The sequence below is a fragment of the Anolis sagrei genome, chromosome 1, assembly GCF_037176765.1.
Source record: "Anolis sagrei isolate rAnoSag1 chromosome 1, rAnoSag1.mat, whole genome shotgun sequence".
NCBI classification, from domain to species: Eukaryota; Metazoa; Chordata; class Lepidosauria; order Squamata; family Dactyloidae; genus Anolis; species Anolis sagrei.
The window spans coordinates 2221184-2247187 of record NC_090021.1 but is presented as its reverse complement, the minus strand read 5'-3'; the positions used below and the strand labels follow the sequence as shown (position 1 = coordinate 2247187).

The 26004-nt window shown below is 45.9% G+C and overlaps 1 protein-coding gene across 3 annotated transcripts in view; it reads right to left on the bottom strand.

Moving 5' to 3' along the window:
• DTNB (dystrobrevin beta) overlaps nt 1-26004 on the bottom strand; it is a 211792-nt gene that overhangs the window by 90904 nt on the left and 94884 nt on the right. For all 3 annotated transcript variants that reach the window (XM_067470846.1, XM_067470778.1, XM_067470816.1), the window contains one exon: nt 2399-2482. In XM_067470846.1, coding sequence (XP_067326947.1) covers nt 2399-2482 — 84 coding nt within the window. The remainder of the gene's footprint in view (nt 1-2398; nt 2483-26004) is intronic.

Below are 26004 nucleotides of genomic sequence, written 5' to 3'. Positions count from 1 at the left end.
AGACAGGCCCAGACGTCAAAGTCAAGGGGCGTTTCAAAGAATAGCTTCTTTGGTTTAAGAGGCCTCCTGCCGGGTGCCTCTTTAGATCAAGCAACATTTGGGACTGTGGCTGTGCCTTGGCAGAATTCCTGTGTTTCATGGCTGGTAATCCCAGTGGCTTAGTTATCAAGTTTATGGTTAGTAAAAGGCTAACAGATTCCTGGTTCTTGTTTTGTGGCTTTTGAAATTTTGCTCAAGTTCAGAGATTCTACTGACTGCTGTGTTTTTCTGTGGCTTTTCGACTTTACGTTTGCCTTTCTTTTGTAACCAATTTTTCATCAATAAACAAGGATTGCTTTTCCTACAGTCCAGTGTGGTGGATTTAATCTTATGGTCTCGTTTCTGGAACTGGGATGCAACAAGGACAGATTTGGAAAAACAGCAGTGAATCGCAGAGTCTGCGAAGGTCAAGCAGATTAAGGGAGAAGGAAACACAGGCTTCAAAGCCTGGAGGCGTGTCACGAAACAGCTTCTTCAGTTTTAAGTGCCTCTCGCCGGGTTGTCTCGTTAGATCAGGCATCGTTTAGACTGAGGCATTACCTCGGCAGATTTCCCGTTTCCCGTGGCCTACATCCCAAGAGGCTTCTAGTGCTCCAAGTACGGTTAGTGGATTGCTAACAGGTTCCAGGTTTTTACAGTGTTGCTTTTGGATTTTGATCTAGTTCACGGATATTCTTGACTGCTGAATTTTACTGTGGCTTTTTGACTTTGCATTTTCTTCTATTTTGTAACCATTTTTCATCAATAAAAAGGGATTGTTTTTTCCCACAGTCAAGTGTGGTGAATTGTTATCTTAGGGTCTCGTTTCCTGCTCTGGGTTGCAACAGAAAGTAGGTGTTATATACTCCAGGAACTTTTGTTTTTGTGGCTGCCGCAAACTATGTTGAATTGGTTGAGGTTATTGGGATATAGATTATGACCTGTTAGGATCATCACCTATTGGGGAATTCACTCCCCAAGGACATCAGGCATGCCCCAACGCTGGCAGTCTTTAGGAGGAGCCTGAAAACGTGGTTGTTCCAGCGTGCCTTCCCAGAATAAGGAAAACTCTTAGCAATATGTCCTCAAATGCACTTTAATATTGATTTAGGATTGCCTACGCGCCCTCATCTTTCTTTGAAAACCCTATCCTAGTTTACCCTACCTTGTTCCTGCCCAGCATTATTTTAAATTTTAATTATTACATTTGGCCCGGCCATAGGTTTTTAAATCATAGAATCAAAGAGTTGGAAAAGTCCTCATGGGCCATAATCCAGTCCAACCCCATTCTGCCAAGAAGCAGGAATATTGCATTCAAATCAAATGCTTGCATGTTATTGTTATTGTTTATATAAACCCCACTTGCCTCATTTCCAACACACCTCCCAACCTCTGAGGATGCCTGCTATAGATGTGGACAAAATGTTAGGAGAGAATGCTTCTGGAACATGGCTATATAGCCCGGAAAACTCACAGCAACCTTATTATTATTATTATTATTATTATTATTATTATTATTATTATTCTACTGACACAAAACCACAGCATGTCACAGCAAACGAGATCTCTATGCTGGATTTCCTATCACAAAATCACAAGTTGAACACTTCCCAAGCGTCTAGACTGTGTGATGTATTTATTATTATTATTATTATTATTATTATTATTACAAATTATTATAAATAATATATTTATATTATTAAGTGTGCGAGGATAGTGTACTCCCAGAATTGCTACCAGAGAGTTCCCAGGATTCGGGACTTGAAAACAACTGGGCACCTGGCCCAGCTGCAAGACTTAATGAGCAAATAGATAGGAGAGAGGAAATTAGTCAAAACAGACAGGCCGAACGGTGCCTGCGGTGTTCTGCCAGGCTCCGACAGAAAAAGATAAGGGGATCTCAAGTAAAACGAAACCAATTCCTGAGTTCGTGGAATAGTTTAACAAGGGGATAAAAGTTCCAAATATGGGAAATATAGTCACAGCAACCTTATTATTATTATTATTTTACTGACACAAAACCACAGTATGCTGTTCTACACCCACTCTTGTACCCTTCCCCATTCCCCATATCTTTGCAATGAAAATTATATGAGAATATGGGAAGACATTCCTCCTGTTCGAGAGAAAGAGACTGGACATGGAGACACTTGAGGGGGTGACGTAAGCCAACAAATAGTGTGGTGGGTGGGAAAACTGAATGCAGTGGGTGCCAAATAAAGGGGTGAAGGAAACCACAACAATGGTTTGGAGGCTTTGGGAGAGAAGCCACGGCCGCTGTCTTCACCCGTCTGTCGTCCTCAATGCAGCTGAAGGGCAGTTGCCATGTCCGGAGCGGCTAGAGAAGAGCAGAGCAGAGCTTGCTGTGTTTGCCACTTACCTTTTGGTGGGTGTTGGGGCCCCCGAGGAGGAGGAGACGTGGGTCACCATGGCGTCGTTCATGTTGCCCAGCGGACGGGAAGGGCTGCGGAACAAAAGCAAGGGGTCAGTTGTGGGTAGAGAGTATGTGCCTGCTCTTATCACAGGTCACAGAAAATACATACCAAATTATGGCCTAATGTTGCCTCTACGATCCACCTTGTGCCCTCTCCCAAAATTGGGACTCCAAGTAGTTTTTGGTTTTTAGGTACAGGTTTGTTCTTTTTGACAATTTTTTTTGTCGAGAAACTGCAAGTCGCTTCTGGTGTGAGAGAATTGGCCATCTGCAAGGCCATCTGCCATCTGCCCAGGGGATGCCTGGATGTTTTGATGTTTTACCATCCTTGTGGGAGGCTTCTCTCATGTCCCCGCATGGGGAGCTGAAGCTGACAAAGGGAGCTTATCCACACTCTCACAGATTCGAACCTGCGACCTGTCAGTCTTCAGTCCCGCCGGCACAGGGGTTTAACCAATTGCGCAACTGGGGGCTCCTTAGAGACCATAACCTTTTGGGAAACCAGGAATCTGCATAACCTTTTGGAAACATGACCTTTTTGGAGATTAATTGGCATTCACACTATTTGGAATAATCATAACTTTTTGTAAAATATGATCTTCCTGAGAAGTGTTAATTACTCGTTTGAGTGAATCTTCTCCTTAGTGGAAAATATCCACGAGCATTCATGCAAGGCAAATTAGGCTTCTCGGTTGTTAGACTGATATACCTGGTTATCTCTCTGAACTGTTAAGAACAAAGATTATGCCAACGCACAAAATAAGGCAGATCTTCAGAAGTGTTATTTCAATTGCCCCAAAACATCCACTGTCCCATAAAATATATATTTGGATTTAAATCACGCTCTCAAGAGAGCAAAAATAGGTAGTGTTCCTCAAAAGTTAACATAGTTGATTTACTTATAAACTTCATGTATTCAGCATTATTGGTTGAGAGTTTAAACAGTAAGTTATCTAAAGCATTCTGTTCCAGTCTCTTCTTTGTTGCATACAGACTAACCCTCTCTTCAGTCTAAGGCATTGATAAATATTGACTCAGTACACACTAAAGCATACTGACACTGACTTTACTATTACTTCTGATGCAAACTGACTTCTAAAATGGAGTCTCAGTCTGAAAAGTCCCAGATCTGGTCACATGACCTGCAGTCCCTCCCACAACATCAAACAACATAGAGTTAAGGGAAAACTGCATACTAAGTCATATACATACAATATAGTAAGCAATCTCAATTATAAACATAACACATAACTAGTATAGGAGGCTTGTAGAAGTTTACTATTTCCAGCAAATGGTGCTGTTATGATCCACCTTGTGCCCTCTTCCAAAATTAGGACTCCAAGTGATTTCTGATTTTTAGGTACAGGCAGTTCTCAAGTTACAAACAAGATATGTTCCACGGGTTTGTTCTTAAGTTTAATTTGTATGTAAGTCGGAACAGGGACATGTTTTATGTGGAACAGCAGCCAAATATTTATATAAACAAGGATTGGTGAAAAAAGCCTCAGTGGAGACCCCTTTCCCCCAGGATAATAGCTCTTTCAGGAGTGGATTTCCCTTCCTTCCAAGGGGGAGCTTTATCTCACTTCCTGGTGTCCCACCCCGTTCTGAACTAAGACTGTTTTTGTAAACAGGATTTTTGTAACTCAGGGACTGCCTGGATTTGCAATTCATTACTCTAACTCAGGCATGGGCCAACCTCGGCCTTCCCTCCAGGTGTTTTGGACTCCAACTCCCACAATTCCTAACATCCGGTAGGCTGTTAGGAATTGTGGGAGTTGGAGTCCAAAATACCTGAAGGGCCAAAGGTGACTCTGGTTGATTTTTTGGACTAAACTTTCTGCATGAGCATAAAGGGTATTTACTATCTCACCTTTATTATCCCACCTGTCTCCCAAAATAGGGACTCAAGGTGACAGACCTGTCTCTTGTTAAAAATAAATCACAACTAGCTACATAAACTGTATTTATCTGTCCCCGGAGGGTGTCCTTTGCAAGAAGGAAGCCTTGCACCCAGGACCTTGCTTCTGCTAGCATATGATGATGATGGCGGAGGTGATTATTATTATTGGAATCTGCAAGCACGTGGACAATTTCAACAGAAAAGGAGAAAGCATGAAAACGAACAAAATCTGGTTACCAGTATGAAAAAAAATTGCAATTCATGACTCTAACTCAGGCATGGGCCAACTTCGGCCTTTCCTTCAGGTGTTTTGGACTACAACTCCCACAATTCCTAACATCCGGTAGGCTGTTAGACAGTAAATAATGAACACCACTCAGAAACACGGGAACTCCAGACAGCAAACAAATGCCAGTTAACACCTCCCAGAGAATGACTTCAGACAACAACAGCCAACAAATACCCTCACTGATTGACTTGGCAGCTGCAAGGTAACTCAATGCTATTTAGGCTTGCTAATTGCAACATCCACCCTTGCTTCAATAGACAAGGGTTCTTTCTCCCACTCTAGATAGATAGATAGATAGATAGATAGATAGAGATATATACCTACATACACATACACACACACACACACACACACACACACCATGCCTTATTGCAACAGAACCTCTAAAGATGCTATTAGACACTGATGTAGACAAAAGGAGAAAATGCTACTGAAACATGGCCATACAGCCTGAAAAACTCACAACAACCCAGTGATTCCGGCCATGAAACTCTTTGACAACACAAATTATTATTTACTTTATTTATTCCCAGGCTTCCTCCCCGAGGGGTCTCGAGGTGGCTCAAGGCCACACACTTTGATCAATTTAAGACAAAGCAAAGACAAAGGCTGAACAACAATTAAATATAGTGTGTCTGGTGAAAAATACAGTTACAACATAACACACACAATTGAAATGCATTTTAAACCTTCACAAAGATCCCACCCACATCTTTCCCCACAGTATATGGCCCTCCACGCTTTTCTAACGGTCCCAGTTGTTCCCCAATGCTTTCCCACAAAGCTCCTTGTCCCTTCCAATGCAAAGTAAGGAGCCAAGGAGGCAAATTCTGCCCCATTTCCACATAGAATCATAGAATCATAGAGTTGGAAGAGACCTCCTGGGCCATCCAGTCCAACCCCATTCTGCCAAGAAGCAGGAATATTGCATTCAAATCACCCCTGACAAATGGCCATCCAGCCTCTGCTTAAAAGCTTCCAAAGAAGGAGCCTCCACCACACTCCGGGGCAGAGAGTTCCACTGCTGAACGGCTCTCACAGTCAGGAAGTTCTTCCTAATGTTCAGATGGAATCTCCTCTCTTGAAGTTTGAAGCCATTGTTCCGCGTCCTAGTCTCCAAGGAAGCAGAAAACAAGCTTGCTCCCTCCTCCCTGTGGCTTCCTCTCACATATTTATACATGGCTATCATATCTCCTCTCAGCCTTCTCTTCTTCAGGCTAAACATGCCCAGTTCCCTAAGCCGCTCCTCATAGGGCTTGTTCTCCAGACCCTTGATCATTTTAGTCGCCCTCCTCTGGACACATTCCAGCTTGTCAATATCTCTCTTGAATGGTGGTGCCCAGAATTGGACACAATATTCCAGGTGTGGTCTAACCAAGGCAGAATAGAGGGGTAGCATTACTTCCTTAGATCTAGACACTATGCTTCTATTGATGCAGGCCAAAATCCCATTGGCTTTTTTTGCTGCCACATCACATTGTTGGCTCATGTTTAACTTGTTGTCCACGAGGACTCCAAGATCTTTTTCACACGTACTGCTCTCGAGCCAGGCATTGTCCCCCATTCTGTATCTTTGCATTTCATTTTTTCTGCCAAAGTGTAGTATCTTGCATTTGTCACTGTTGAACTTCATTTTGTTAGTTTTGGCCCATCTCTCTAATCCGTCAAGATCGTTTTGAATTCTGCTCCTGTCCTCTGGAGTATTGGCTATCCCTCCCAATTTGGTGTCGTCTGCAAACTTGATGATCATGCCTTCTAGCCCTTCATCTAAGTCATTAATAAAGATGTTGAACAGGACCGGGCCCAGGACGGAACCCTGCGGCACTCCACTTGTCACTTCTTTCCAAGATGAAGAGGAAGCATTAGTGAGCACTCTCTGTGTTCGTCCACTTAACCAATTACAGATCCACCTCACCATAGTTTTGCCTTGCCCACATTGGACTAGTTTCCTTGCCACCTCCTGCATCACTTTAGGAGAAGTCTATTTTTAACTGGAAGTGACCCAGAACCTGGCTTGAGGCTTGCATACTGTTGGGAAAGGTCCTACAAAGGCTCAAGGACAGCTCAAATATGTCCCCATGCACTCTCCGGGCATTTTGGGCTGCTCTAATTTGGGGGTTGGGGTACCCCTTCAATCCCTTTACATTAGCAGAAAGGAAAATCAATGCAATTTCAAGCCTGGTCATGACATTTGGGGGCAGAGAATCTCAGAGGCTAAAATGGCATGAAATGGAAAGTGGAAGGGCATCCCATAAAGAAGGCTGATTTGTATCGGAATATTCTTCGCTTATTCTTGGCTTGGATTGTTGTAGGTTTTCTCGGGCTATATGGCCATGTTCTAGATCAGTGGTTCTCACCCTGGGGTCCCCAGATGTTTTTGGCCTTCAACTCTCAGAAATCCTAACAGCTGGTAAACTGGCTGGGATTTCTGGGAGTCTGGGGACCCCAGGTTGAGAACCACTGGTCTACAGGCATTCTCTCCTGACATTTCACCTGCATCTATGGCAAGCATCCTCAGAGGTAGTGAGGTCTGTTGGCACTAGGAAAATGGGTTTATATATCTGTGGAATGACCAGGGTGGGACAAAGGACTCTTGTCTGCTGGAGCTAGGCGGGAATGTTTCAACTGACCACCTTGATTAGCATATAATGGCCTGACTGTGCCTGGAGTAAACTTTTGTTGAGTGGTGATTAGATGTCCTTGTTTGTTTCCTCTCTGTTGTTGTGCTGTTGCAATTTTAGAGTTTTTGTTAATACTGGTAGCCAGAGAAATCAGCCATAGCAGAGCACCTGATGAACCAACCTGGGCACACAGCGTATTATTATTTGAGAACACAGAAATGCTGGACCACTCTCACAACCACCATGTCAGACGACACAGAGAAGATGCAGGTGAAATGTCAGGAGAGAATGCCTCTAGACCATGGCCATATAGCCCGAAAAAACCTACAACAATCCAGTGATTCCGGCCATGAAAGCCTTCAACAATATTCTTGGCTTATTACTTGCCCTTAATGAGAGGATATGATCACGCAGCCACTCCAGGCCTATAAATACCACTGCCCTCCAAATTTCCCTTTTAAATCCCCACTTAGCCTGATAACCAGGAGAGAAGGGAACGGGAACGCGACCATCTGGCTAAAAAGGGGGTTTCTGTTTCTGCCAGGCCTTTTACTGCTCCCATTGTGCTCCATTAAGATTACCATTCGATTATCATATTATATTTCTATACTTCTTTCATCTCTACCGACTGAGACGCACCATTGATTTGCTTGTGTCACAAAACTTGATATCTGAAACAACCACCACAGTGAATCAGATCAAACAATACACAAGTGAGAAAACATTTCTGTGCTTGGAAATTAGGTTACTCAAGTTCGGCATTGAACGACACCTACATTTCCCCTTCCTTGCAAACACTGCTTTTAAAAACACATGGAAATTGCAGTCCCACCCAAGAGGATTCCTCCAGCCTCTGTTTCAATAGCAAACAGTCTACAACTGTGACTTCGAAGCACCTTCTAGCAACACAAAGCCAGGAACTCAAGGCACTTGTTGTGATGTGCTGCCATGTTCCTTTATTCCCAAGTAGCCCAAACCTCCAGGGTTGTTGTTCAATCAGACACTGGAAGCATGGAGATTGTTCAACAGGTTTATTTGAGCAAATCAACCTGCCGGGTGAACAAGTGCCATGCAAAACGGAGACACAGCTGTCTTTATGGCATGCGCATAGGCTATTTCCTCCAATTTCAGCCTCATCTCTCTCTTTTCCCTTTGTTCCCTTCCAGCACCAGATCTTATCAGTATGTCTGCACCTGCCTTTCCTCAGCAGACGATTCCCTCTCCTGCCTCTCCCCTTCCTGCGTCTGCTTGTTACTAGGCATTTCCTTTCTGAACGTTCCTCTTGTCTGAACTCTACTTTGGCTGTTGATTTTCCACTACTACCTTAGTCCTAGTCCCTTCATAGTGGTCTTGCCCTGAGGAAGAAACCCTGAGATCCGGAAGCCTTGCACCTGGCCCCTTCCCTTCATGGCCTCACGAGTGGGCCACATCTCTTCCGCAACTTGCAACGATGTGCTCCTGTCCTCAGCCATGCGCTCATTGCTCTTAATGGAGCTCCTCCCCTTCCAATCTCCTTATTCTGCCTCTTCTGTTTTCATTTATGCAAAATAAGATTCTCCGTAACATAATTAACTAGGATTCATGCCTCGGTTGGCAATGTCACTGGAGCAGTGAATCTACTCCAAGTTTCAGCTTAGAATGAGCTCTCCAAGGTGCTGAGGGCCTGCTGAGGACCACTATCCAGCACTTTGGAGAGCTCCCTTAAGGCCAGAACCAAAACCTTGAGTGGATTTGCTGCTATGAAATGAAAGCCACTGATCACCAACAACTCAGGTCCATTGTTGTATCTCAACAAACAGAAACCTCTGGCTTCGTTCCTCACCATCTTCATTTAGGGCTGACAATAAGGATCAGTATGCTTGCAAAACATACACCTACTGTGTCTGATCAGACCAAATGTGCTTTTATTAGAAATTTCTCCTTTCCTGAGACCCAGTCCAGGAGAAAAGCAGGATGTAAATAAAAGGATAGGTGGAGCGATGAGGGGTGGACAACCTCTCTGTTCCAGGATGACTTCTGCTCAATGGCCAGACACGTCTCTCGTTGTAGAGCAAACCATAGAGAGAGAGAGATCTTGTGAGCTGCAAAATTAGTTTTCAGAGGCATAAATGTAATATGAAGCCATCAATTCTAGAAGTCACAGTTAATCTCAGATACCTTGCAGAGGAGGCACCACAGAGCAAAAAACGTTCAAGGTCCAAACACGAGGAGGAGTTTTTGTAAACATTCCAGCTACAAGCATTCCCATGATTGTGTTGTTGAAGGCTTTCATGACTGGAATCACTAGGTTGCTGTGAGTTTTCCAGACTGTATGGCCATGTTCCAGAAGCATTCTCTCCTGATGTTCTGCCCATATTTATGGAAGGCATCCTCAGAGGTTATGAGTTCTCACAACCTCAGAGACTTCACAACCTCAGAGGATGACTACCATAGATGTGGGCAAAATGTCAAGAGGGAATGCTTCTGGAACATGTCCTGACATATCATAAAACCCACAGCAACCCATTCCCATTGAGACAGATGGTCTTCAAACAAGAGAAGAAAGCTGTACCTGACCAGTGGGATAATGGGCAAACAGAGCCACAGCAAGGGGGATCCTAAGGGCAATCTAGTCCAGACTTCAGAACTAAAGAAATGACCATGAAGCCCCACTTTTGTGATCGAGGACCCACAACTTTCCATGATTAGCTACAGTTCCAAGATACACAGCACCACAGCACACTCTATTCCATGCCAGACGACACAAAACACAAAGGCAATAACATTTGTGAGGACTCTCAGCATATCATAGAATCATAGAATCAAAGAGTTGGAAGAGACCCCATAGGCCATCCAGTCCAACCCCATTCTGCCAAGAAGCAGGAATATTGCATTCAAATCACCCCTGACAGATGGCCATCCAGCCTCTGTTTCAAAGCTTCCAAAGAAGGAGCCTCCACCACACTCCGGGGCAGAGAGTTCCACTGCTGAACGGAAGCTGCTGAAAGCTTCCAAGGAAGAATCTTCCATCACTGTCATGTATCATGTTTTGCAGTTGATGGTGGTTGGTGGTGGTAGGCCTAGTAGTTGGTGATGGAAGGGTTAGTGTAATGTCAGGAAGTTCTTCCTCATGTTCAGATGGAATCTCCTCTCTTGTAGTTTGAAGCCATTCCTCCATTGCGTCCTAGTCTCCAAGGAAGCAGAAAGGAAGCTTGCTCCCTCCTCCCTGTGGCTTCCTCTCACATATTTATACATGGCTATCATATCTCCTCTCAGCCTTCTCTTCTTCAGGTTAAACATGCCCAGCTCCTTAAGCCGCTCTTCATAGGCTTGTTCTCGACCCTTGATCATTTTTGTTGCCCTCCTCTGGACACATTCCAGCTTGTCAACATCTCTCTTGAATTGTGGTGCCCAGAATTGGACACAATATCCCAGGTGTGGTCTAACCATAGATCAGGCATGAACGAACTTGGGCCCTCCAGGTGTTTTGGACTTCAACTCCCACAATTCCTAATAACGGGTAGGAGTTGAAGTCCAAAACACCTGAAGACGCTAAGTTTGCCCATACCTTATCTAGGTTGAGGGAAGTTATAGGAACATCAACCATGTAGGAGATGCAGGTGACACCATGCCAGTGGCAGGGGAAAAAAGCAAAGACTTGGAAGGATTCCTGAAGAAAGGGCCAAGGCAGGTTTACAGCTGTAAACGAAGAAAACAAATAATGACCACAGATGATTTACATAGCTTTAAAGTAGATAATGAAGACATTGAAACGGTTCCAAGTTTTCCAGACTCCATCACTAATGAGAACGGAGCCTGCGGCCAAGAAATCAGAAGTAGACAAAGACTTGGAAGGGAAGCCACAGAGGAACTAGGAATGATCACTGATATATCAAAGGAAGGATGCTCCTGGCCATTGCGTCCCCCTCTTCTATAAAATGGTGTGAAAGCTGGACAGTGAGAAAAGCTGGAAGGAAGGAAGCCAACACATTTGAAATGAAGGTGAACTCAAGGAGAAGTCTGCCGTTGGCAGCTTAAAAAGACCAATAAATGGGTCTTGGAACAAGTCAAGGACAAACTCTCTCTAGAAGCCAAGATGACTAGGATCACAGAATCATGGAGCTGGAAGACACCACATGGGCCATCTAGTCCAACCCCTTCTCCCATGCAGGAAAAACACAATCAAAGCAGCCCTGACAGATGATCATCCAGCCTCTGTTCAAAAGCTTCCAAGGAAGAAGCTTCCATCACTGTTATGGATCATGTTTTGCAGTTGATGGTGTTTGGTGGTGGTAGGCCTAGCAGTTGGTGATGGAAGGATTAATGTACGTCTTAGTTCTAAAGGGTTGAGTAGTCTGTAAGTAAGAGTTCATGGGTGAAAGCAATCAAAGGTGGAGGCATGCAAGAGATGGGTTGCAGCTGGGTGTTTCTGGATATAAGGATCTAGCCTTGGGACTGATCTTTGAGAGAAAAGTATTTGTCTTATTTTGGTGGTAGATGCTGCTGGTTTTTCCCCAGGTTTGTGGATTTTCAGTATCCTGACTTGTTTCCTGTTCTCTTGGAACCCTGGAACCTTGAATCTCTGGACTGGCTTTTGACTACAGAATAGACTCTTGATCCCTGGACTTTGCTCATTGAACTCTCAGCATTTGACCACTGTACTGGACCTTTTGACTATGGAGTTATCTTGAACCTGCAACAGTGTTTGCTGTCAGTCTTGTTTTATATTCTGTGGCTGAGTGCTATCTTTATGTTTTATGTTTTGGACTATTAAAACAGCCAGAAAATGTGATGTTTTAATCAATTTGTTGAACACCAACTGGGTGGTTGTTTGATTCACCTCTGCCTGAATAACGGCAGAGCTCTGGCATCGTGACAGCCACATTCTGAGGCAGAGAGTTCCACTGCTGGACAGCTCTTCTTTCAGTCAGGAAGTTCTTCATAATGTTCAGGTGGAATCTCCTTCCCTGTCATGTGAACCTAGTCTCCAGAGCAGCAGAAAACAACCTGCTCCCTCTTCCTTAGGACACCCTTTCACATATTTATACATGGCTCTAAGGTCTCCTCTCAACTTCCTCTCCTCAGACGAAACATACCTAACTCTTTAAGGTGCTTCTCATGGTCTCCAGAACTTTGATCCTTTGAGTTTCCCTCTTCCTCTGGACACATTCCAGTTTATAGTCAATGTTCCTCTTAAAATGTGGTGTCCAGAATTGGACACGGTGTTATTCCAGGTAAAGCGGTCTGACTAAAGCAGACTAGAGAAGCACCAGGACTTCCTTTGATCTGAATGGAGCCCAAAATCTCATTAGCTTTTGTAGCTGCAGCATCACATTGTTGACTCGTGTTCACCTTGTTCTCCATGAAGACTCCAAGATCTTTGCCTTTCATTTTTCCTGCCTACGTGTAGCATCTTACAGGTGTCCTTGTTGGAATTCATTGTGTTCGTTTTGGTCAATCAGCTCTCCAACCTGTTGAGGTCCTTCTGAATCCTGATCCTGTCCTCTGGAGTCTTAGCTCTCCCTCCCACATTTTGGAGACATCAGGAGAAGGCAGGATTCTTTAGAAAAGGCAATCATCTCTGGGAAGGTAGAAGGAAAAGAGAAAGACTTGCTTTCCAAGTGAGGCCATACTGGCTGCATGACTTTACAAGGCCTGAGCATGGCAGTTAAGGACATAATGACTTGGAGGCCTATCATTTGTAGGGTCATCATAAGTCTAAGTCAACTTGATAACAATTACCAACTTACTTTACTTACTTACTTAGGTGATGCCTCGTAGTTTGAGGATGACACCTAGCTCCAGAAGACAAGAGTCCTTTGTCCCACCCTGGACCTCATTCCACAGATACATGAACCCAATTTTCCTAGCTCCAGCAGACCTCACTACCTCTGAGGATGCCTGCCATAGATGCAGGTGAAACGTCAGGAGAAAATGCCTCTAGAACATGGCCATAAAGCTTGAAAAAACCAACAACAACCCAGTGATTCTGGCCATGAAAGCCTTCGACAATACATCGAGGATGATTGTCTTCTAGACATGGTGTCTTGGTGGTGGGTCCGTAGGTGGCTGTGGAGCCCTACTCTTGATCCGCATGTTCTCCCTCAGTGAAGACATCGGTTTCCAGGTGGTAGGCAGTCCTGGTCAGGGTTGGCTTGACAAGCCTTCTTCTTGGCATGTTTCTCCCTTTCACCCTCCATTTGTGCCTCTTCAAATTCTACAGCACTGCTGGTCACAGCTGACCTCCACCTGGAGCGCTCAAGGGCCAGGGCTTCCCAGTTTTCAGTGTCTATGCTACAGTTTTTAAGATGGGCTTTGAGCCCATCTTTAAATCTCTTTTCCCATCCTCCGACATTCCATTTTCCATTCTTGAGTTTGGAGTAGAGTGTTTGGGTGACAATGTGGCCAGTCCAGCTACCAACAAGAGCAATGTGACAAGACAATGGAGTGGAGTGGTTTGAGCACAGGATTGTGGAGACTACTCTTCAAATCCTTGTTTGACTGTGGCAACCTACTAGGAATCTCTGGTCATCTCTTTGCCACAAAGGAAGGCAGCTGAAAAAAACATGTCAGGAAATTCTTATGATGGGTTTGCCTTCACAAGTGACTTGAAGGCAGACATGAAGAAGAACAGTTAACAAAGTGAATGTCAACAAGGATAAATGTCAGGGAGCACATCTAGCAAGGAAGAGCGAGGAGACAAATATAGGACTGCTGACACTTGGCTTGAAAGCGGAGGAAGAGAAAAGGATGGAGAGGTGTTAGGAAGCTAAACACGAACGTGATGTGGCAGCTACAAAGGTGAATGCCATTCTGGGGCACATAAACAGGAGCGCAGCAGGCAGAGGGAAGTCTTAGCCCCACTTGCTTCTGCTTTGGTCAGACCTCACCTACAATTTTCTTGTGTCCAGTTCTGGACGCTGCAAATAATGAGAGTTGGAGAGAGTCCATAAAAAGGTCCCCAAGATAATCAAAGCAGTGGAAACCAAGCCTCACAAAGAATGAGATCTAAGTAGATTTCTATCCTGGAGAAGAGAAGACTTAAAGGGATGCCATGCAGAAGATGGAGGGAGATAGAGCAGCAGAAATCATGAACCAACTGTTTCAACTGGCAGGAAAAGGCATACCAGCTGAACATTAGCAACCATCTTTTTACTGCAACTGTGAAATATGAACTACCTTGGAAGATGGCGTGATGTTCTTAGAATCATAGAGTTCGAAGAGACCTCATGAGCCATCCAGTCCAACCCCATTCTGCCAAGAAGCAGGAATATTGCATTCAAAGCACCCCTGATAGATGGCCATCCAACCTCTGTTTAAAAGCCTCCAAAGAAGGAGCCTCCACCACACTCTGGGGCAGAGAGTTCCACTGCTGAACGGCTCTCCCAGTCAGGAAGTTCTTCCTCATGTTTAGATGGAATCTCCTCTCTTGTAGTTTGAAGCCATTGTTCCATTGCATCCTAGTCTCCAGGGAAGCAGAAAGGAAGCTTGCTCCCTCCTCCTCCCTGTGGCTACCTCTCACATATTTATACATGGCTGTCATATATCCTCTCAATCTTCTCTTGTGCTAACTGTGCTAGGACACAAAAGAGACATGCACAAGAAGTGGAAAAAAGGAGAAATCACCAAAGAAGAATTCAAACAAATAGCCAACACCTGTAGGGAAAAGGTCCGCAAGGCTAAAGCACAAAACGAGCTTACACTTGCCAAGGACATTAAAAACAATAAAAAGGGCTTCTTTTCTTATGTCAATAGAAAAAGGAAAAACAAGGAGGCGATAAGGCCTCTTCGAGGAGAAGATGGGGCAATGCTGACCGGGGATAGGGAAAAGGCAGAACTACTAAATATCTTCTTTGCCTCAGTCTTCTCACAAAAAGAAGGTCCTCTTCAACCTCAGCAAGAAGGAGTGGGTGAGGGATTAGAGGACATCCAACCCCAAATTGGGAAACAAGTAGTCTAGGAATACCGGGCTGCTCTAAATGAGTTCAAGTCCCCTTTCAGGGACAGATCAACTACACCCAAGAGTACTGAAGGAACTAGCGGGATTCATTTCAGAACCATTGGCAACCATCTTTGAGAGTTCTTGGAGACCGGGAGAAGTTCCAGCAGATTGGAGGAGGGCCAATGTGGTCCCAATCTTCAAGAAGGGAAAAAAAGGATGACCCAAACAATGACCAATGTCCGGTCAGCCTCACGTCAATACCAGGCAAGATTCTGGAAAAGATTGTTAAGGAAGTGGTCTGCAAACACTTAGAAACAAATGCGGTCATCGCTAATAGTCAACAACATGGATTTATCAAAAACAAGTCATGCCAGAAACAAGTCCGGTCAGCCTCACGTCGATGCCCAGCTCCTTAAGCCGCTCCTCATAGGGCTTGTTCTCCAGATCCTTGATCATTTTAGTTGCCATTCTCTGGACACATTCCAGCTTGTCAACATCTCTCTTCAATTGTTGTGCGTAGAATTGGACACAGTGTGATTCCAGGTGTGGTCTGACCAAGGCAGAATAGAGCATGGGGAGCATGACTTCCCTGGATCTAGACACTATGCTCCTCTTGATGCAGGCCAAAATCCCATTGGCTTTTTTTGCCGCCACATCACATTCCTGGCTCATGTTTAACTTCCTGTCCACGAGGACTCCAAGATCTTTTTCACACGTCCAGGCATCATTGTCCCCCATTCTGTCTCTTTGCATTTTGTTTTTTCTGCCTAAGTGGGAGGCTCGTTTGGGCTGTTCTCCGACTTCTGCTTCAGCAGCAGAAACCGAATCTCCCCTTCAGCTGCAGCTTATTTCCATCTGCAACTTTGCATAGAAAGCGAAAAGATGAGCCCAACGGGGAGAGTGAATGGTTTGTTGATTATCTCTGAGCAGGAATGGATTCTCACACTCTCCACGGAGCGCTGAATGGGCTCCCAGGAGCCGACGCAAGGACTCTAATGCCGTCCTTTATTCGGCGTCAAAAGATTTGATTGGAATATGATTTCCCATCGTTTTGACAGTCACTTTCCGGAGCCTCGTGATAGATTTGGTTTTCCATCTGAGTGCATCCCTGTCCTCTGCCATTTGTTTTCCCCTTTGAAAGGAGGAAGGGATGAGCCCAGAGCGCCAGCTCCCAAGACCCCCGTGGAAAAGGGGAAGATGCTCCAAAAAATAGGAATATAATACAGGAGACTCTCAGCCAACCCAAAGACCATCAGAAAGCACAGTATTTTCTGTTGGTCATGGGGGTTCTATGTATGATGTTTGGCCCAATTCTATCATTGGTGGCGTTCAGGATGCTCTTTTGTTGTAGGTGAACTATGAATCCCAGCAACTACAACCCCCAAATGTCAAGGTCTATTTTCTCCAAACTCCATCAGTGTTCACATTTGGGCATATGGAGCATTCGTGCCAAGTTTGGTCTAGATCCATCCTTGTTTGAGTCCACAGTGCTCTACCTGGATGCAGGTGAACTACAACTTCGAAACTCAAGGCCAATGCCCACCAAACCCTTCCAGTATTTTCTGTTGGTCATGGGAATTCTGAGTGCCAAGTGTGGTTCAATTCCATTGTTGGTGGGTTCAGGATGCTCTTTGATTGTCGGTGAACTATAAATCCCAGCAAGTACAACTCTCAAATGACAAATTCAATCCCACCCCAACCCCATCAGTATTCAAATTTGAATGTATTGGGTATTTGTGCCAAATTTGGAGCAGGATATGGGTTTGCTCCTTGCTCTGCAGGATATCCCTTTGGTGATTTAAAGGTGACTCATGACCCCACTTAACCTTCTCTCCTTCAGGCCAAACACCCCGGCAGGACTTGGTCTCCAGACCTTTGACCCTCTTTGGCCACCTCTTCTGAAGGACACTTTCCTGCTCATCCTTTGTGTTCATAGTCATTCCCCTTCTCAAATAGAAATATTGATTTGCCTGGCCCAATAGGACAACGGTTCCCTTGGTCAGCAGGAGCCATGGCCACAAGATCTTCTCGTACTTTCTTCCCTGGATGTATTTAAGGAGAAGCTGGAGGCACATCTCGATTCTTGAGCAGTGGATCCTTAGACTAGATGATTCCTTGGGATCCACACAATGCTATCATTGTAGGATTCTACTATATTATCACAACCGTTTTCATTCTAGAGATGGCAAGCAGAGTCAGTGAGAGATCACACAGAAAGTCTAATTGCAGACAAGGTGGAAGTCAAACCCAACTCTTCCTGGCAAAAGTTTCCAAAAACACTGAAACAGAAGAATCATAGAATCATAGAATCAAAGAGTTGGAAGAGACCTCATGGGCCATCCAGTCCAACCCCATTCTGCCAAGAAGCAGGAATATTGCACTCAAATCACCCCTGACAGATGGCCATCCAGCCTCTGTTTAAAAGCTTCCAAAGAGGGAGCCTCCACCACACTCCGGGGCAGAGAGTTCCACTGCTGAACGGCTCTCACAGTCAGGAAATTCTTCCTCATGTTCAGATGGAATCTCCTCTCTTGTAGTTTGAAGCCATTGTTCCCTTGCGTCCTAGTCTCCAAGGAAGCAGAAAGGAAGCTCCCTCCCTCCTCCCTGTGGCTTCCTCTCACATATTTATACATGGCTATCATGTCTCCTCTCAGCCTTCTCTTCTTCAGGCTAAACATGCCCAGTTCCCTAAGCCGCTCCTCATAGGGCTTGTTCTCCAGACCTTTGATCATTTTAGTCGCCCTCCTCTGGACACATTCCAGCTTGTCAATATCTCTCTTCAATTGTGGTGCCCAGAATTGGACACAATATTCCAGATGTGGTCTAACCAAAGCAGAATAGAGGGGTAGCATTACTTCCTTAGATCTAGGAAGTAAATCCTTAAATCACCCCTGACAGATGGCCATCCAGCCTCTGTTTAAAAGCTTCCAAAGAAGGAGCCTCCACCACACTCCGGGGCAGAGAGTTCCACTGCTGAACGGCTCTCACAGTCAGGAAATTCTTCCTCATGTTCAGATGGAATCTCCTCTCTTGTAGTTTGAAGAGGACGAAGACTATATCTGAAGATGACTGTCTGAGCCTAAGTGGAAGACGGAGCAGATCCGTAGATCCACAAGACTTCCAACTCTTCTGGATTCATGGGGCTTTCTCGGGAATTCTCAGAGACTATTTCGTGGACCCATTTCTTTGCACAAATCATCTCTCAACCAAAGGGGAAAGAGGAAAGGGAAAAGCATGGGGCTTAGAAATGCAATGGCTGCTTAAACAAGAAAACAAAACACAGCGTTTCTCCCCAAATGAGCCTTCCCAAAAGATCTGGGCACAGAGACATGGTTTTGCCCCTCTCCTCCACTATTGCTGGAGGAAGATCCCTTCCTTCTCGTGCCCCAGCTCAGCCTCCCTGTACATCTTGGCATCATGCGACCAGATTATTATTAATAATCTGGGGCAGTTGCTCTACTCTGAACTCAAGAACAGAAAATGGAATGTGGGTTGTTGTAGGTTTTTCCGGGCTATATGGCCATGGTCTGGAGGCATTCTCTCCTGATGTTTCACCTGCATCTATGGCAAGCATTCTCAGAGGTAGCGAGGTCTGTTGGAACTAAGAAAAAAAGTTTATATATCTCTAGAATGACCAGGGTGAGACAAAGGACTCTTGTCTGCTGGAGCTAAGTGTGAATGTTTCAACTGACCACCTTGATTAGCATTTGATGGCCTGGCAGTGCCTGGAGCAAACTTTTGTTGAGAGGTAATTAGATGTCCTTTACCTCTCAACAAAAGTTTGCTCTAGGCACTGCCAGGCCATTATATGCTAATCAAGGTGGTCAGTTGAAACATTCACACCTAGCTCCAGCAGACGAGTCTCACCCTGGTCATTCCACAGATATATAAACCCTTTTTCCTAGTTCCAACAGACCTCACTACCTCTGAGGATGCTTGCCATAGATGCAGGTGAAACGTCAGGAGAGAATGTCTCCAGACCATGGCCATATAGCCCGAAAAAACCTACAACAACCCAGTGATTCCGGCCATGAAAGCCTTCGACAATACAGAAAATGGAATGTTGGAGGACAGGAAAATAGATTGAAAGATGGGCTCAAAGCCAACCTTAAACACTCTGGCGTGAACACTGAGAACTAGGAAGCCCTGGCCCTTGAGTGCTCCAGCTGGAGGTCAGCTGTGACCAACAGTGCTGTAGAATTTGAAGAGGCACAAATGAAGGATGAGGGAGAGAGGTATGCCAAGAGGAAGGCGCATCAAGCCAACCCCGACCAGGATTACTTTCCACCTGGAAACTGATGCCCTCTCTGCGGGAGAACATGCAGGTCAAGAATAGGGCTCCAGAGTCACCTACGGACACACCGCCAGGACACCAATCTTGGAAGACAATCCTATTCGGACAATGAGAGATCGCCTAAGCCCGTGATGGTGAACCTATGACACGTGTGTCAGCACTGACACGCATGGCTATTTTTGATAGCCACATACAGAGAAATACACCTTATAAGAGCCAATCTAATTCCATCCTTAAATTTGTCAAAGGCTCTACAGATTTAACATCTACACGTTTGAGCATTGTTCACTCCATCTCAGCATGGATAATACATTTTTTCTTATTTAAACTATAAATATTGCAAAATTATGGGGTTTTTTTTTTTCTCAAAGTGACACTCCACTCAAGTTATGCTCAGGTTTTTGGCAAATTTTGACACGCCAAGCTCAAAAGGTTGCCCATCACCTAAGCAATGCAACTAGAAAAGGTTTCCAGATCCGGATTCTCCACCTGGAGGAAGTGTCCATCTCACCAAGGACGATAAAGGGCTTAGAGTTGCAAAGCAAACACTGACCTGGTTCAAAGAGAAGGACTTGTGGGTGCTAAAACTTCCGCTAGCGTTGCCAAAGGTCCAGAGAGTGAAAGATGGCGGGCATCGATGGGGAGAATCATAGAATCATAGAATCAAAGAGTTGGAAGAGACCTCATGGGCCATCCATTCCAACCCCATTCTGCCAAGAAACAGGAATATTGCATTCAAATCACCCCTGACAGATGGCCATCCAGCCTCTGCTTAAAAGCTTCCAAAGAAGGAGCCTCCACCACACTCCGGGGCAGAGAGTTCCACTGCTGAACGGCTCTCACAGTCAGGAAGTTCTTCCTAATGTTCAGATGGAATCTCCTCTCTTGTAGTTTGAAGCCATTGTTCCGCGTCCCAGTCTCCAAGGAAGCAGAAAACAAGCTTGCTCCCTCCTCCTCCCTGTGGCTTCCTCTCACATATTTATACATGGCTATCATATCTCCTCTCAGCCTTCTCTTCTTCAGGTTAAACATGCCCAGTTCCCTAAGCCGCTCCTCATAGGGCTTGTTCTCCAGACCCTTGATCATTTTAGTCGCCCGCCTCTGGACACATTCCAGCTTGTCAATATCTCTCTTGAATTGTGGTGCCCAGAATTGGACACAATATTCCAGATGTGGTCTAACCAAAGCACAAACACAGATTTGCCCGGCCCAATGGCACAACAGTTCCCCTGGTCAACAGGAGCCATGGCTACAAGAGCTTCTCATACTTCCTTCCCTGGATATATTTAAGGAGAAGATAGAGGTCCATCTCTGAGGCTTCTTGAGCAGTGAATCCCTGCCTTAGACTACTTGATTTATTGGGACCCGCACAATGCTATTATTCTAGAATTCTACTATATTATCACAACCGTTTTCATTCTAGAGATGGCAAGCAGAGGAAGTGAGCGATCACACAGAAAGTCTAATTGCAGACGAGGTGGAAGTCAAACCCAGCTCTTCCTGGCAAAAGTTTCCAAAAACACTGAAACAGAAGAATCATAGAATCAAAGAGTTGGAAGAGACCTCATGGGCCATCCAGTCCAACCCCATTCTGCCAAGAATCATAGAATCAAAGAGGTGGAAGAGACCTCCTGGGCCATCCAGTCCAACCCCATTCTGCCAAGAAGCAGGAATATTGCATTCAAAGCACCCCTGACAGATGGCCATCCAGCCTCTGTTTCAAAGCTTCCAAAGAGGGAGCCTCCACCACACTCCCTCCGGGGCAGAGAGTTCCACTGCTGAACGGCTCTCACAGCCAGGAAGTTCTTCCTCATGTTCAGATGGAATCTCCTCTCTTGTAGTTTGAAGAGGACGAAGACTATATCTGAAGATGACTGTCTGAGCCTAAGTGGAAGACGGAGCAGATCCGTAGATCCACAAGACTTCCAACTCTTCTGGATTCATGGGACTTTCTCGGGAATTCTCAGTGGCTATTTTGTGGACTCATATCTTTGCACAAATCATCTCTCAACCAAAGGGAAAAGAGGAAAGGGAGAAGCACGGGGCTCAGAAACGAAACAGCTGCTTAAACAAGAAAACAAACACACAGCCTTTCTCCCCAAAGGAGCCTTCCTAAAAGATCTGGGCACAGAGACATGGTTTTGCCCCTCTCCTCCACTATTGCTGGAGGAAGATCCCTTCCTTCTCGTGCCCCAGCTCAGCCTCCCTGTACATCTTGGCATCATGCGACCAGATTATTATTAATAATCTGGGGCAGTTGCTCTACTCTGAACTCAAGAACAGAAAATGGAATGTGGGTTGTTGTAGGTTTTTCCGGGCTATATGGCCATGGTCTGGAGGCATTCTCTCCTGATGTTTCACCTGCATCTATGGCAAGCATTCTCAGAGATAGTGAGGTCTGTTGGAACTAAGAAAAAAGGTTTATATATCTCTAGAATGACCAGGGTGAGACAAAGGACTCTTGTCTGCTGGAGCTAGGTGTGAATGTTTCAACTGACCACCTTGATTAGCATTTGATGGCCTGGCAGTGCCTGGAGCAAACTTTTGTTGAGAGGTAATTAGATGTCCTTTACCTCTCAACAAAAGTTTGCTCTAGGCACTGCCAGGCCATTATATGCTAATCAAGGTGGTCAGTTGAAACATTCACACCTAGCTCCAGCAGACGAGTCTCACCCTGGTCATTCCACAGATATATAAACCCTTTTTCCTAGTTCCAACAGACCTCACTACCTCTGAGGATGCTTGCCATAGATGCAGGTGAAACGTCAGGAGAGAATGTCTCCAGACCATGGCCATATAGCCCGAAAAAACCTACAACAACCCAGTGATTCCGGCCATGAAAGCCTTCGACAATACAGAAAATGGAATGTTGGAGGACAGGAAAATAGATTGAAAGATGGGCTCAAAGCCAACCTTAAACACTCTGGCGTGAACACTGAGAACTAGGAAGCCCTGGCCCTTGAGTGCTCCAGCTGGAGGTCAGCTGTGACCAACAGTGCTGTAGAATTTGAAGAGGCACAAATGAAGGATGAGGGAGAGAGGTATGCCAAGAGGAAGGCGCATCAAGCCAACCCCGACCAGGATTACTTTCCACCTGGAAACTGATGCCCTCTCTGCGGGAGAACATGCAGGTCAAGAATAGGGCTCCAGAGTCACCTACGGACACACCGCCAGGACACCAATCTTGGAAGACAATCCTATTCGGACAATGAGAGATCGCCTAAGCCCGTGATGGTGAACCTATGACACGTGTGTCAGCACTGACACGCATGGCTATTTTTGATAGCCACATACAGAGAAATACACCTTATAAGAGCCAATCTAATTCCATCCTTAAATTTGTCAAAGGCTCTACAGATTTAACATCTACACGTTTGAGCATTGTTCACTCCATCTCAGCATGGATAATACATTTTTTCTTATTTAAACTATAAATATTGCAAAATTATGGGGGTTTTTTTTTTCTCAAAGTGACACTCCACTCAAGTTATGCTCAGGTTTTTGGCAAATTTTGACACGCCAAGCTCAAAAGGTTGCCCATCACCTAAGCAATGCAACCAGAAAAGGTATCCCGATCTGGATTCTCCACCTGGAGGAAGTGTCCATCTCACCAAGGACGATAAAGGGCTGAGGGTCGCAAAGCAAACACTGACCTGGTTCAAAGAGGAGGACTTGTGGGCGCTAAAACTTCCGCTAGCGTTGCCGAAGGTCCAGAGAGTGAAAGACGGCGGGCATCGATGGGGAGAATCATAGAATCAAAGAGTTGGAAGAGACCTCCTGGGCCATCCAGTCCAACCCCATTCTGCCAAGAAGCAGGAATATTGCATGCAAATCACCCCTGACAGATGGCCATCCAGCCTCTGTTTCAAAGCTTCCAAAGAAGGAGCCTCCACCACACTCCGGGACAGAGAGTTCCACTACTGAACGGCTCTCACAGTCAGGAAGTTCTTCCTCGTGTTCAGGTGGAATCTCCTTTCTTGTAGTTTGAAGCCATTGTTCCGCGTCCTAGTCTCCAAGGAAGCAGAAAACAAGCTTGCTCCTTCATGCACCTTGGAGGTGGCTCAGAAAAGCCCTGAGTTGGCTGTTTCTGGAGATCCCTTTGTTGGCCGGAGCCAGACCATGAGCCCAGTTCACCTGTCCACTCCTCAGCCCACAGCTACTCACCTTCCAGGGGTAAACAGCAGCAGCAGCAGCAGCCCAGCTGTCTCTCCGGCCGCTTCCAGCTGCCCGCCCGCCTCCTCCTTCCCTCTCTCTGGTTAAGAGCCCTTTTGTCCTGCCGGGAAGATGCCGCTTCACAAAGGAGGGCAGCGCTCTGAAAGCCTGGCCAGCCGCTCTTGGGAAAGCAGAGGAGAAGCCCCCCTCCAGCGTGCGTTCCCCCTCCTCTCAAGCTGCCTTTGCAATCGCTCTACAACAAGAAGTAAAGCGCCCAGAACTTGCTTTGTCTGCCTCCTCCAGCATCCCAGCTGCCTGTCGACAAGCGGAGAGATGCTGGGGAAAGGTGGGCATTTGGCTCACAGCATCCCAGAAAGTCAGATCAGGCACCAGCCCTGGAGAAGGAGAGGAGAAGGAGAAGGAGAAGCAAGCCAAGAGGGCAAACCTTCCACGCTCGGAGGCGACTGCCTCCCTGCCTTCGCTGCCGAAGAGCATCCAAAGACAGCCGCCTTCTTCTCCCCCTCCGTTGTCTCTAAGGAAACAGAAGCGGCACGTGACGGAGGGCCTTCTGCACACAGGCAGAAAGATGAGGGCCTGTTGGGGGGCGCAGGTGACCCCTTCGGCACCGGACTCACTCACCGGCTCTGGACAGCGCTCCTCTCCAACGGTCAAGGAGGAACAAAGAGGACAACGGTACTTGGAGCGCGTTTGGCACCGTCTGGAAGCAGCCTTGGCTGTTGGGCTTCCTCCATCCTGCCTTCCTCCTTCAGCAGATGACACGCACCGGGGATGAGCAGCTCCTTACTGGCTCCCACAGAAACTGCTAGGTCAGTGGTTCTCAACCTGGGGGTCGGGACCCCTGTGAGGGTCGCGAGGAGGTGTCAGAGGGGTCACGGAATGTTGGTGGACAGGAAAAGAGATTGAAAGATGGGTTCAAAGCCAACCTTAAAAACTCTGGCATAGACACTGAGAACTGGGAAGCCCTGGGCCTTGATCGCTCCAGCTGGAGGTCAGCTGTGACCAGCAGTGCTGCAGAATTTGAGGAGGCACGAATGGAGGGCAAAAGAGAGAAGCGTGCCAAGAGGAAGGCACATCAAGCCAACCCCGACCGAGATCGCCTTCCACCTGGAAACCAATGCCCTTACTGCGGAATAAGATGCAGAGCAAGAATAGGGCTCCACAGCCACATACGGACCCACAAGAATATTGGAAGACAATCATCCTCGGAAAACGAAGGATTGCCTAAGTAAGTAAGTAAGTAAGTAAGTAAGAGGGGTCACCAAAGACCATCAGAAAACAGTATTTTCTCCTTGTCAGGGGTGTTCTGCGTGGGAAGTTTGGTCCAATTCTATCATTGGTGGGGTTCAGAATGCTATTTCATTGTGAACTATGAATCCCAGCAAGTACAACTCCCAAATGTCAAGGTCTATTTTCTCCAAACTCTACCGGTGTTCACATTGGGGCATATTGATTATCTGTGCCAAGTTTGATCCAGATCTATCATTGTTTGAGTCCACAGTGCTTTCTGGAGATAGGTGAACCACAACTCCCAAACTCAAGGCCAATGCTCACCTAACCCTTTCATTATTTTTTGCTGGCCATGGGCATTCTATGTGCCAAGTTTGGGTCAATTCCATCTTTGGTGGAGTTCAGAATGCTCTTTGATTGTAGGTGAACTATAAATCCGAGCAACTACAACTCCCAAGATCCAGAGAATGAAAATACATCCTGCCTATCAGATATTTACATAACGATTCGTAGCAGTAGCAAAATTCCAGTTATGAAGTAGCAACGAAAATAATTTATGGTTGGGGGTCACCACAACATGAGGAATTGTATTAAGGGGTCGCGGCGTTAGGAAGGTTGAGAACCACTGGTCTGGAGGCAGCCTTGGCTGTTGGGCTTCCTCCATCCTGCCTTCCTCCTTCAGCAGATGACACGCATTGAGGATGAGCAGCTCCTTACTGGCTCCCACAGAAACTGCTAGGTCAGTGGTTCTCAACCTGGGGGTCGGGACCCCTCTAAGGGTCATGAGGGGGTGTCAGAGGGGTCACCAAAGACCATCAGAAAACATAGTATTTTCTCCTTGTCATGGATGTTCCGCGTGGGAAGTTTGGTCCAATTCTATCATTGGCGGGGTTCAGAATGCTATTTCATTGTGGGCGAATTGTGGTAGCAGCCAATAGTGAAAGGACCAAGGCAGAGACATCTCCAGCTCATCCTCTGTTTGGGTATCAGCCAGCACGTCAACGACTTAAATCTAGAAATAGTTTTCTAAGATCTACAGAGACACTCGCTGGAACACCTCAGCAAGCGAGAGTCCAAAAGTGGCAGGCTCAAACCCAGAACCTCAACCAATGGCTGATACCAAA